Source organism: Panthera onca, chromosome A3 (genome assembly GCF_046562875.1).
Source record: "Panthera onca isolate mPanOnc1 chromosome A3, mPanOnc1 haplotype 2, whole genome shotgun sequence".
NCBI classification, from domain to species: domain Eukaryota; kingdom Metazoa; phylum Chordata; class Mammalia; order Carnivora; family Felidae; genus Panthera; species Panthera onca.
In genome coordinates, this window is record NC_138341.1 from 50,446,164 (window position 1) to 50,460,797 (window position 14,634).

The window sequence follows — 14,634 nt, forward strand, 5'->3', positions numbered from 1 at the left end:
GGTGGCTGGGTGGCTCAGTTGATTAAGCCTCTTGACTCTTGATTTCTGCTCCAGCCATGATGTCATGGTTCGTGAGGTCAAACCCCACATCTGGTTCCATGCTGTCAGTGTGGAGCCTGCTTGGGATTCTCTCTCTCCCTCTCTTTCCCTCCCCACTCATGTCCTCTCTCTCTCTCTCTCTCTCTCTCTCTCTCTCTCAAATAAACTAAAAAAAAAATTAAAGACCAATGTTAGCAAATTGAATTCAGTAATAAATATAAAAAAGTTTATATTTATCCCAATAATATAAGATAAAATTTAACATTCAAAATCTAATCAATGTAATTCACATCGATGAAAACAGGAGAATACACATATGATCACCTCAATAAAGCATTAAAAGCACTTGACAAAATTCAATTCCCACTCATAATAAAAACTCATAGCAAACTAACAACAAAAGAGGATATCCTTAATCTGATAAAGATCATCTATTAAAAATTTACAGGTAATATCACACTTGATGAAAAACTAAATCCACAAGATGTCTGCTCTTACTACTTCTAGTTGATATTATACTGAATGTCCTAGCCAGTGTATTAGGTAAGAAAAAGAAACAAAGCCACGAAGACTGGAAAGAAAGGAGTAAAACTGCTCTGTATGCTCCCTGACAATGTGATTTTCTAAGAAGAATAAACATCATACCTGGGGTTACTCATTAAATTTAAACAAGACAGTCCCTAAATCTTAGGGGAGTTACTGAACATAAAACAGAGGACAACAGATATGCCTCAATTTAAACAATGGAACTATTGGGAGAGAGCCAAAGCATAAAAGACTCTTAAAAACTGAGAACAAACTGAGGGTTGATGGGGGGTGGGAGGGAGGGGAGGGTGGGTGATGGGTATTGAGGAGGGCACCTTTTGGGATGAGCACTGGGTGTTGTATGGAAACCAATTTGGCAATAAATTTCATATATTGAAAAAAAAAAAAAAGAAAAAAATAAACAATGGAACTATTAGTTTATCTAAATACTCTATGGTCATAGTACCTATTGCCCTAAATTATCCCATAGGAAGCTCTGGCCCATAAGTAAGAAATTAAAATTAAAATTAAAATTAAAATTAATTTGTTGACATTTGTAAGCTGGCTTAACAACAGTATTTCTATTATACAAGCAAAAAATAATTAGAAAATAAAAATTTTCAAATACCATATATAATAGCATCAAAAAAACATAAAATATTTAGGAATAAATTTAACAAAAGATGTGCAAGGCCTACACACTGAAAATTACATGTTACTGAGAGACATTAATAAGCAGAAAAAAATGTTCATGCATGGGAAGACTCGTTATTATTAAGATATCAATCATTCACAAAATGATCTACAGATTCAATGCAATACCAAACAAAATCCCAAGAAGCATTTTTAGAGAAATCAGGAAGCTTATTCTAAAATTTATATTGAAATGCAAAGGACTTAAGATAACAATAATGTTGAAAAATTTTTTTAAAAAGTTGCAGGACAACTTGATTTTAAGACTTACTATAAATCAAGACATCATGGTATTGGTATAAAAACAGATAAATTAAAGGAATAGAGTAAGAACTCAAAAATAAACCCACACATAGGAGACCAACTGATTTCTGACAAAGATGCCAACTAAATTCACTAAGGAAATAATCAAGATTTCAGAAATGGTGCTGTAATATCTAAGAAAATGATCCTCAAATTGCATATATTACAGACTTAAAACATAAAGTTAAAACTATATTTCTAGATGAAAATATAGGAGAAAATTTTCAACACATTGGGTTAGGCAATATTTTCTTAGAGAAGACATGAAAAGTACTAACCTTAAATGAAAAACTAACAATTTTTGTAAAAATTAACACTTTCTCTTCTTCAAAAGTACCAGTACGAAAACAAAACTCAGTATGGGAACCAATTTAACAATAAACTTCATATATTGAAAAAAAAAAAAAAAAGAAAACAAAAATCAAACCACAGTCTGTGAAAAAAGTACGTGCAATACACAGATAATTTGTATCTAAAATATACGAAAAAAACTTTCATAATAATGAGACAATCAAATAAACGAATGGGACCACGGACACTTCATAAAGACATCCAAATATCAAGGAAACACAGAAAAGATGGTTAGCATCATAGGTCATCAGTGAAACACAAATTAAAGCCACAATAACATACTCTTTCACATCCATATTTAGAATGGCTCGTAATAAAAACAACTGGAAATATCAAGTGTTGGTAAAGATGTGGAGTAATTCGAACTTGCATATACTTTGATGGAAATGAAGAAATGGTACATTTGGTTCCGGTGCTGGGTAACCATAACAGACCCAGTCTCTCTCAACTGTATACATAAAACCTAGAGAGTCTACACAGAGCACCTATCAGAAGACTGAAAAATAACAGAAGTAGGCAAATTGGTGAAGATGATCAACATTCGAAGCACTATCAAAATGGTGTAAGTTTGGGGCCCCTGGGTGGTTCAGTCAGCTAAGTGTCTGACCTCAGCTCAGGTCATGACCTAACAGTTCTTGAGTTTGAGCTCCACATCGGCCTGTCTGCTGTCAGCACAGAGCCGGCTTCGGATCCTCTATTTCCCTCTTTCTTTCTCTGCCCCTCCCTCATTCACTCTTGCTTGCTTTCTCAAAAATAAATAAACATTAAAAAAAATTTTAATGGTGATAAGTTACCATTCTTTCCTTTGTCATCCACTGGGGTCTGAACTTAAAATAGCTTGAAACCTGGAGGTGGGCCCTAGCACAGACAAAAACCTCCAGAAGCCCTCTAGTCAGGACCGAGGAGCAGGAATTGAAATAGTGTGAAAATATTTTTTCTGTGTCTTCTAGTAAGCTCAAGCACTCAAGTAATCTCATGGTGGCAGTAGTACAGCAGTAACAGGGGCCAGGAAGAGCTTAAAATTCTGAGAGAGGAAAAATTTTCTCTTCCAATATAGGAAGTTTGGTTTCAAGAGTGTGGGACAAACCTCTGTTGATCTTTCCCCTCTGTACTGAGCCACCTGAAACTGACACAAAGTAGTCACAGGAAGTATACAGAAGAGAGGGGGTAAATTAAGTTCCTGCTTTCTGTCCTGGGACTCAAGAAAGGAGAGCTCAAGGGGTAACTGTAGAAAGAAAATCAACTCCTTAACATACGTTTATAATCTCCTGGGCCTATCCCTGAGCCATGCGTGTGTGGATCTGAACCTAAAGAGCATACCTAAACCTTGAGAACAGAAGTATGGGATAGCCTACTACCCAAGTCTCGAACTGGCCACTGGGTACACACACATGCAGGTCAAATGTGGATAGCAGTGCAAAAGCTCTGAAAATTGAACTCACACGGAACTATAACCCACAGAAGGCTGGTTATAATTTGTAACCTGAATGCAAATGGGTTGATTGCCTACTAAAACAAAAATATCGAAAATTTCTATAGGATTTAAATGAGACTAGTTATCTCACAATATCATGAAATACAACCCAAAATTACTCAGCATATGAAGATCCAGAAAAATCTAAACTCATGTGGGAAAAGAAAATCAACAGACACCAATGCTGGGATGAAAGAAGTGTTAGAATTATCTGACAAAAACTTTAAGGAAGCTATTATAAAATCCCGCAACATGTAAGAGTGGATACCCTCAAAAGTAACGATAAGACAAGGTCTCAGGAAATAAAAAGAAATAGCAGAAAAAATTTTTAATGTTTATTTTTAAGAGAGAATGAGTTGAGAAGGGGCAAAGAGAGGGAGATAGAGAATCCCAAGCAGGCTCTGCCCAACGTGGGGCTCGACCTCACAAACTTTGAGATCATGACCTGAGCTGAAATCAAGAACTGGATGCTTAACTGACTGAGCCACCCAGGCACCCCGAAATGGCAGATATTTTAAAACTAAAAAATGATACAAGTGAAATAAAATACTCACTGGATGAGCTCAATGGCAGAATGGAAATGTCAGAGGAAAGACTTAGTGAACTCCAAGACAGAACAATAGAAATTATTCAATCTGAACAAGAGAGGGGGAAAAAAAAGATTGGAAAAAAAAAAATCAACAGAGCTTCAAGGACTTGTAAGATAATACCAAAAACATTTGTGTCATCAGAGATGTAGAAAGAGAAGAGAAAGAATGTGGTACAGAAAAAATACTTGAATAAATAAGGGCTAAAACTGCCTAAATATGATGAAAGATAAAAACCATTAGCACAGCAAACTCCAAACAGGATGGTCCAAAGAAATCCATGCCTACAAACATCATGACCAACTGACTCAAAGCAAAACAAAAAAAGGAAAGCAACCAGGGAAAAATAAAATAACACATTGCTTCAAATGTACAGGGGAATAATGATTCCAAAACTGTAGAGTTCTCATCAGAAACCATGGAATTTAGAAAGAAGCAAAATATTTTTAAAGTACTGAAAGAAAAGGACTGTCACCCCAATTGCATAAGCCATAAAAAAAAAAAAATCAGTAAACTGGACTTCATTGAAATTAAAAACCTTTGTTCTGTGACAGACTCAATACATTAAGTAGATGAAAAGATAAGTCACATACTACAAGAAGGTATTTGCCAGCAACATATCCAGCAAAGGTTGTATATCCAAAACATACTCAGAACTCGCAAAATTCAACAGTAAGAAAATAAAACCCTATTATAAAATCATTTTCACCAATGGTAAAAAAAAAATCACATGAAGTGAAGAAAAGCCATTAGGGAAATACAAATGAAAACTATATTGAAATATCACTGTACAACTATAAAAATGGCTAAGTATATGGACAATACAAAATGCTGACAAAGACACAGAGTAACTGGAACATGTATTATTGCTAGTGAAAATGCAAAGATAAACAGTTCTTGCAAGGTTAACCACACACATACACCACATGACTCACCAATCCCACTCCTGAATATTTACCCTTCAGAAACAAACACTGACACACAAATGTTTATAGCAGCTCTAACTGTAATCACACCCCAAAGCTGAAACAACACAAATATCCTTCAAAGAATGAATGCATGGATTAACAAACTGTGGTAATCTGTACAAAAGAATTGTCATATAAATAATAAAATATTACTGTTTTTAATAAAGCAATAAAAAGTAAAACATCTGCTTCATAAAAAAAGATGGATGAATCTTAAATGTGCTTCTCAAAGTAAAAGAAACTAAACCCAGAGGCTGTAACATATCTTATTATTTCATTTATAGGACACTCTAGAAAGGCTAAGAAAAGGACAAAGCAGGAATTACCAGGGGTCACAGGAGGAATTGTCTCTAAGGAGATGACATGCAGAAATTTTTGGATAGAAATGCTTTGTATGAAACTGTGATGGTAGATTTATCACAAATGATAGAATTGTACACCACAAAAAGTTTTGCACTATGTAAATTATTAAAAATTAACCAAAATCAACCAAGGGCAAAGACGGAATGCAGGATGTGACAAATGAAACTAACTGTATTATAAATGAATTATGTACTGACACATAGTATATAGAAAAGAAAAAAAAAAAAAAAAAAAAAGAACACGACCTAAGAAATGTCAGCAGTGTTTTGACTGGATACCATAATGTTAAATTCAAAAGAAAGGTATATATAAACACTGTACTCAAGTAGAATTTGTTTTTCACCTGGGAATTCTGAAACTATCTAATTTATATACTAGGGTAAATATATTGTAGATAATGAGAGCCAGGTTTATTACTACTGAAGAAAGAAGTTAAAAACAAGGGTAAAAGTTTATAATCAACCCTGTGGTTCAAGATTAGTTGAAGGTATCAACACTGACTTGTGGTTTAAAAAATATTTACATATACAAGTATACACAAACACATACACATTAACAGAGATGAGAACAAGCAGAGAAGTAGGTATATGCATGAGTTAATATACATACATATAATCCTGAGCTTTATTAACTGCTAGAAGCACTGACATCCTAGTAACAATGAGCTAACCTGGTGCTATACCTTTGTTTCTAAGTACTATTCTCCATTGTTGAAAGAAGGGTACTGAAGTCCCTTACTAATATATTGTTATCTATTTCTCCCTTCAGGTATGTTTAGTATTTGCTTAATACACTTAGATGCTCCAATGTTGGTTGTGTACATATTTACCACTGTTTATCATCTTGTTACATCATCTGACCCCTTTATTGGTATATAATGGCCTTCCCTGTCTCCTGTTACTGGTTTTGGCTTAAAGCCTATTTTGTCTAATAGGAGTATTATAGCTCCTATATTGAATCCATACTGATATACATGAATAACTAAAGGAATAAATAAATGAGGGAGGAACAACAGCTCTTGCTTGCAGAAAAATTCCAATTAATACATGTAGAAGGAATGAAAGAAGTATAAAAACTCCATCCGAATACCAGAGTGATAATTGCTACAAGCAAGATCCAGTGATGAAGCCTAAAATTAGTGATCAAAGTTTTAAGCAGAAACAAGATATTTGCATAGTCTACCAGTTTCTACCCAAATATCTAGTATTTAAAAAGGAAAAACAGTAACTGTACAGTGAAGAACCTTGGTAGACATCACTTTAGCCAAGTGATCAAGGTTAACATCACCAGTAATGCATATCAACTTAATGTGCTCCCCAATGAAATGCACTGAAAATGCATAACCTCAACCTAGTCTTGAGACATCAGAGAAAACTAAATCAAAACTTTCTCCACTAAGTGAAATTAGTCAGTCAGAGAAAGACAAAAATCATATGACTTCACTCATATGAGGACTTTAAGAGACAAAAAAGATGAACATAAGGGAAGGGAAACAAAAATAATATAAAAACAGGGAGAGGGCAAAACAGAAGAGACTCATAAATATGGAGAACAAACAGGGTTGCTGGAGGGGTTGTGGGAGGGGAGATGGGCTAAATGGGTAAGGGGCATTAAGGAATCTACTGAAATCATTGCTTCACTATATACTAATTTGGATGTAAATTTTAAAAAACAAAAAATAAAGTTAAATAAAAAAAAAAAAAACTTTCTCCAAAATAACCAATTCTCTTTAAAGTGTCAAGATCATAAAAAAAACAAGGACTGACACAGATTATTGAAAATAAAGAAGACAGGACCACTAAAATGTAAGGTGGCATCTTGGGTTGGATCTGAAACAAAAAATGTTCATGTGCATAAAAATGAGATGAAATCCAAATCAGTCTACATTTTAGTTATAATTTTATATGAAGGATAATTTCTTAGTTTTGGTATATGTTTTATGGTTATGATGTTATGGTAAGATGTTAACACAGGGGAACATTTGGTAAAGGACATACTGGTAACCTCCAAGATATTTCCCAATGATCTCTGCCTCTTGGTAATTCATACCCTTGTCTATCTCTAGCCGTTGAGGGTGAGCTGGAAATATTTATTCACTTCTATTGAACAGAATATAGCACAAATGGTGAGATCCCCTTACAAGGTTAGGTTACAAAGACTATGACTTTTGCCCTGGGCATCCTCTCTTGTTCTCTCACATGCTCACTCAGAGGGAAGTTTAGCTGTCATATTTGAGCTGCCTTATGGAAGGAAGGGAGTGATGTCTCTGGCCAATAGTCATGTGAACAAGCCTGGAAGCACATCGTCTCAGTCAAGTATTGAAACGGGACCAGAGCTGCAGACAATACCTTGTTTGCAACCCCATAAGAGACCCTGAGCCGAAAGCACCCATCTAAGCCTCACCTAAATTTCTGACCCACAGAAAACCATACTAACATTGGGATAATATTTATTATTTTAAGCTGCTACATTTCAGGGTAATAGGTTACACATCAAAAAATAATTAATACAAGAACTCTACCACTTTTGTAACTCTTTAAATTTAAAATCTCAAAATAAAAAGCTTTAAAAATACTTAATACATATATGCTTACACATTTTATACACACACATGTATACAGATGAGTATGTATGTGTATATATGTAGTTTGAATTATTATGAACTTTGGAATCAGACAAACCTAGATTAGAATGCCATTTCTAACACTTAATAATAGACATGTGATCCTGGGCAAAATGTCTAATTTCTCTAAGTATTAGGTTGTTTTTTTTTTAATGTTTTTAATGTTTATTTATTATTAAGAGACACAGCGTGAACAGGGGAGGGGCAGAGAGAGAGGGAGACAGAGAATCGGAAGCAGGCTCCAGGCTCTGAGCTGTCAGCACAGAGCCCAACGTGGCACTTGAACTCACAAACCGCAAGATCATGACCCGAGCCAATGTCGGACACTTAACCGACTGAGCCACCCAGGAACCCCACCCCCCCACCCCAAGTATTAGGTTTTTAAAATATATAAATTGAGGTAATAATATCTACCTCTGATGATTATATTAAGGTTAAAATGATACCTACATCTACTATACCAGATGGCATTTAGTACATTTTGAACAAATGGCATTATTATTTAGTGCATATTTATAATCATCTACTATTTTCTTCTCATTCCAGGAATTCAACTCTAATTCAGTATTATAATACTGAAAGCAGAGACTGACCCTGTTTTTTAGGCCCAATCCAATTCTAAATCACCAACTTTTAGAGCTACAAGGGACCTTTTAGCTTTCCAATTCTTTCCTTCCACCATCATCCCCATAGGAGTGCCAAAGATATTAAATGACTTGTCCAAGAGAATACCTTGAAAGAAGAGCTTGAAAGCAGGACTCAAGATCAGAGAGACACTACCATGCAGTGAACAAGCACTTGCTTTAATTAAAAAGACCACACTAGAATGCCCACTCTCTTGCTTATAAACAGCATTATCTCACATAAATAAAAGTACAAAGTAGCAATATCAGTGTCTCAGTTTCCCAGAGGGTAAATAAGGATACCACCACTCACCTCATAGGGTTATTACAATCATTAAATGAGATAACATGTAAGTCCCTCATGGCCATTACTACCACATGTGGATGCTGAATAAATATTATTTCCCTTCCTTCTTTCCAAGCCCAGGGTTCTTCACTATGATGTGCTGCCTTCTCAACTATGCGGTAGAACATGAAACACAAAGGGTAATTCTATTCAAAATGTAAAAGTGAATGAATGATAGTCTTAAATTAGGCTAATATAAATCTAAGGCATTTAGCCCTGAACTCAGTTTCCTTTCCTATAATAGACTATAAGGTGGAACATCACAATAGAGAGCACATTATATTGATACGCATTACCAGTGATGTTAGCCTTGATAACTGGCTAAAATGATGTCTGCCAGGATTCTCTACTGGAAAGTTACTTTCTAATTGTAAATACTAAATATTTGAGGAGAACCATGAAATGAAAACTAAAAGAAGGGAGAGAGAGAGCACACACAAGCAAGTGAGTAAGCTCATGCACATATCCCAAAGTCTGGTCTTCAGCACACTTCCAATACAATAATTAGTAAATTGTACCATGGATGATCAAAGACTTTTCTCAGAGTAATTCAATGTTTTGAAACACTTGATGTCAAGTCTCGTCAAAAGCCCTCTGAAATTATAAATACATTACTTTCAAGTGTTTTCTCTTACTTAGGCATTTATGCCTTGGAATACCTAGATTAATCAGATACAACCTCCCCTAAGAGAAATCATACTGCCTTTCCCCCAAGAACTTGCGTTTGCTTAAGTATTTAAAACCCTTTATCACAAATCCCATCAGCTTGCTTGTCATCACAATGAGACTCACCGATCTGCAGATACTGGAATCCCTTCTGGGCTGGAATATCCTTCCAAATCTGAAATGTTCACTTGTGTTTGCCTTGAGGTTACTATCTGGCTATTCTGAAAAGGTATGGTTTTCAAGTCCTGAGAAATAGTATTACTATCTGGAAGAGGAGACTGTACAACTTGGAAGTCCGGTGAAGATTTAAGTCCTAGAAAACCTGAAGATTCTTGATTCTGTGCTACAGGTTTACTGGCCAATAATTTGGAGGTTGGTTCCAATGATCTTGAAGATATAGTCTGTAGGTCAGAGTTAAACTCACTATTCATCCTTGTTTTAGAAGCAGGATCCAATGAATGCAATCTTTTATCTAAGGTTCCACTATCCACCTTGGAAGGAGTCTTGGGATAAAGAGTTATACGAACACAAGAAAGTGCTTTTCTATTTGAGGGTGGAGTAGATGCAGATGTTACTAATGTACACTGATTTGGGACTGGTTGGGAGACCACAGAATCGAACTTGGCTTCAACATTTATCATATTAGAAATGTATGACTTAAACTTATGTTGATTATTCTTTTCTACTACATAATCCTGACCTTGAGGAAAGGGGGAATGGTATTTTCCCATGTGATCTACATCTGGGGCTTTGCTTTGTTCAAAGAGCTGACGTTGTTCAAGAAAAATGGAAGAAGGAAGGTCTGAAGCTATATAATCCTGACCTTGAGGAAAGGGAGATTGGTTTTCTCTCATCTGATGATCTAAATGTGGGGCTTTGCTTTGTTCAAAGAGTTCTCGTTTTTCAAGAAAAATGCGACAAGGAAGGTTCGGAGCTACATAATCCTGATGTTGAGGAGGGGGAGAATGGTATTTTCTCACATGGTGATCTGTGTGTGGGGCTTTGCTTTGTTCAAAGAGCTCTTGTCGTTCAAGTAAAACGTGCGAAGAAAGATCTGGAGTTATAGCTACAGTCTTCTCTTTTACTCCTAGTGTGGAACTTGGTCTGCTCACGCTAATGAGGGTATGGTTATCAGAAAAATGAACTTCTTTGACACTGCTATACTTTGCACTGGTACTGGGCTCAGAATCACTGCCTTTAAAATCTGATCTTTCTAAGAGTTTTTCTTCTTGCTGAGAATGTTCAATAGATAATTTTTGACTTTGCCTACTACTTTCTGCTAAAATAGTCACAGCAGTATCTGGCGAATGACTAACAATTTTAAATGATGAAGGGGAAGAGGTTTTCTGTTCTAGATCTCTGGGAGGATTTTGCTCTTCAGTGAAATGAGAATTAAATACCCCCACAGATGCTCCAGTACACTGGCTACCTTCAGTAACACCAACCTTAAGAACAGAGGAATCTGAAAAGCATTTAGAGTGTCGGTGAGATGCAAAAGTGATGGAAGTAGTAAACTTTTTCATGGGTTCTGGGGGAAGCATATGTGATGAAGAATGACAATCCATTTCTTCGGGTGGCACAGGTTCTACTAATTCTGATAGCCAAGGGTCTATCTTTTCATGGAATGGCATTCGAAGACCCTGGCTAATTCTGAAGTCATCAGCTGTAAAGTTCTGAAAGGGGGAAGGACTTCGTAACTGCAAGGAATTCCAAACTTTGAAATGAGGGTTACTCTGGTCTGATGATTTGGAAAGGTTGATGTGTCTGGTTTTCCATGATGATGGACTCCGTTGTCCTCTGATAACGTCTGAGGGGTCAGCAGGTCTGAAAACATAAGGGTGGCTATCCAATTGTGGTTGTTTGGCAGTTAGAGTCCTGAAACATCCTTTTTCATGGCTCTCAATAATGATGTGACCACATACAGCTTCTGGGTTGCATCTTATTCCCTGTGGACTCGGCAAACCCTGGAAGATAAAAACAAATTCTTACTTGAAATAGTCCAAATAGTTAGTGTTATATAAAAATAAGTTATATATCCAGGCTAAGACGGACCACAAAGGTCCTGTTGATCTTTACAATAAAACAAGAATACAACAAAAAAAGACAGTTAACTATAGAATAAAATAGCTCATGATAATTAGGACGACACAGTTAATTTCTTGTAAAAAATGTTTCACTAAAGTAACAAATATAAAACCCTCAATTGTCCCCCAGTATTCTCACCATTTTTCTTTTAGTAACAGAAGTCCCTTACCGTAACCATGTGCTGGTCACATGGCCACAAAACTAGAGACCTTTCCACTTTCCTTTGTAGCTAGGTGAGACCATATGACTAGGTTTAGGCCAATAGGATATGAGCAAAAGTAGTTAAGTATAACTTCTGCTTCCTGTCTTTAGAAAACCAAATTCTTGGGGCTCCTGGGTAGCTCAGTCAGTTAAGCATCTGACCTCGGCTCAGGGCATGAGCTTGTGGTCCGTGAATTTGAGCCTAGCATTGGGCTCTGTGCTGACAGCTTTGGAGACTGCTTTGGATTCTGTGTCTCCCTCTCTTTCTGCCCCTCCCCTGCTTGCTCTCTCTCTCTCTCTCTCTCTCTCTTAAAAATAAAATTAAAAAATAAAATAAAAAAGAAAAGCAAATTCTTGACCTCCACATTCCCTTACTACCACCATTACTACCATCACCATTTACTCTTGCCACCTAAAAATGATAGTATCTAAAACAATCAGAAGCCATGTGTAAAAATGGCTCAGCTGCCAAGCGAGTCTGGGTCTTTGGATAACTTCAAAGAGCAGAGCTCCCTTTCCTGCCCTAGACTATCATATAAAGGAAAAATACAATTCTATCTTATTTGACCATTGTATATTTGGGTCTCTTCACTACAGATACTTTTTACCAAAAAGAATAAGGAAACGAATATTCCTAAGAAACGGAAAAGAACTAGTACTTCTTCCTAGGCTACACGATCAGAATCTAAAGCTACCATAAATATAAAATTTGAGATTTCTGTGCTTTACCTATAAAATCATTACTTAGAATCCTATTTGATGATAACAGCTACATTTGATTTCAAATTAAAATACCTTAAATTATGCTGCCATTTTTTTTTATGTTTATTTTGAGAGAAAGGGAAAGAGACCAGGGAGGAGCAGAGAGAAAAATCACAAGCAAGCTCCATGCTGTCAGCAGAGAGCCCGACGTGGGACTCAATCTCATGAACCATGAGATCATGACATGAGCTGAAATGGAAGAGTAGGACACAACTGACTGAGCGCCCAGGCACCTCTGCTGCCACTTCTGATGTAATGGAGTAGTTGTACTTTTCCCTATTCCATTTGATAAGCATAACTAAAAGTCCTAGACATTATATATAAAACAAACTTAAGAATAACCTGAAAGATACAGGGGTGCCTGGGTGGCTTAGTTGATTAAGCGTCTGACTTTGGCCCATGATCTCGTGGTTCATGGGTTTGAGCCCGGCATCAGGCTCTGTGCTGACAGCTCAGAGCTTGGAGCCTACTTCGGATTCTGTGTCTCCCTCTCTCTCTGCCTCTCTCCTGCTTGTGCTCTGTTCCACACACTCTCTCTCTCAAAAATAAACAAACATTAAAAAAAAAAAAAAGAATAATCTGAAAGATGTAGAGAAGACAGGGATTTTGGGACCTAAGGAATGACATGGTAATGCAATCCCTGGATTTACTTTTTACATCATATATTCCAGATTTGGGAGCTGAAGAAGCCAGCAACATAGGAGCAAAGGGCATAGAAAAAGGCTCTAATAAAAACCCACTCTCATTAGCTAAAAAAAAAACAGTAAAGGGGGGCGCCTGGGTGGCTCAGTCGGTTAAGCATCTGACTTCAGCTCAGGTCATGATCTCCCGGTTTGAGTTCAGGCCCTGCGTCGGACTCTGTGCTGACAGCTTAGAACCTGGAGACTGCTTCGGATTCTGTGTCTCCCTCTCTCTCTACTCCTGCTCTGCTCACACTCTGTCTCTGTCTCTCAAAAAGTGAATAAACATTGGAGGGGGGGGAACAGTAAAGGTGAAGTCTAGCAAGACAGAAAACTTTTAGGCCATAACTGCTCTATTCCAGCCAATCACCACAGAAAAAAGACTGCCTCTGTGACACCAGCAAAAGCCAAGTGAGGAGCCTAAACCTCTACTCTTGCTAAGCAATTACAAGTCACCCCAACATCCAAGCCAAGGTACAGAGATGACCAAGCAGGAGCCCAGGAATTATTTTTACCCTAATATCTGGTAATGAGTTACCACTTCCTGTGGTATCAGTCCCTGTGGAGACCACACAGGGAGACTGTACTTTCCCATTCCAGCAATGACATGCCCCTCTCTCTCCCATCTTTAGGCTGGAAGAAAATTTTGCAAATCTCATAACCAATGAAAGACTTGTATCTAAAATGTATAAAGACATCTCAACTCTCAACAGCTTACCAAAAACAAAAACAAAACAGACAACTCAATTAGAAAAATAGGCAAAAACCAAACTTTTCAATGAATAGAAAAGAGATGGGAAAACAGGGGCACAATAACAGGTCCAACACCATTAACATTAAGAAAATGCAAATTAAAATTATGATTCTTTTACATCTACTGAGATGATCAAATGGTTTTTATCCTTTTGCATGTTAATGTGATGAATCACATTGATTGATTTGCAAATATGGAGCCAGCCTCATATCCCAGGAATAAATCCCACTTGATCATGGTGACTTTTTAATGTATTGTTAGATTCAGGTTGCTAAGATTTTGTTGAAGATTTTTGCATCTATGTTAATCAGAGATACTGGCCTACAGTATTCTTTTTTCATAATGTCTTTAAATGATTTGGTATCAAAGTAATGCTGGCATCGTAGAATGAATCTGGAAGTTGCCTTCCACTTCTATTTTTTGGAACAATTTGAGAATAGATTATTAACTCTTCTTTAAATGTTTAAATGTTTGGTAGAATTCTACCTGTGAAGCCATCTGGTCCTGGGCTTTTGTTTGTTGAGAGTTTATTACTGATTCAATTTCATTACTACTAATTGGTCTGTTCAAATTTTCTTCTTTTTCCTGATT

The 14,634-nt window shown here is 36.5% G+C and overlaps 1 protein-coding gene across 6 annotated transcripts in view; it reads right to left on the reverse strand.

Annotated features, from left to right (window-relative positions):
* ALMS1 (ALMS1 centrosome and basal body associated protein) overlaps positions 1 to 14,634 on the reverse strand; it is a 229,555-nt gene that overhangs the window by 117,414 nt on the left and 97,507 nt on the right. For all 6 annotated transcript variants that reach the window (XM_060657597.3, XM_060657618.3, XM_060657607.3 and 3 more), the window contains one exon: positions 9,688 to 11,525. In XM_060657597.3, the coding sequence (XP_060513580.2) occupies positions 9,688 to 11,525 (1,838 nt within the window). The remainder of the gene's footprint in view (positions 1 to 9,687; positions 11,526 to 14,634) is intronic.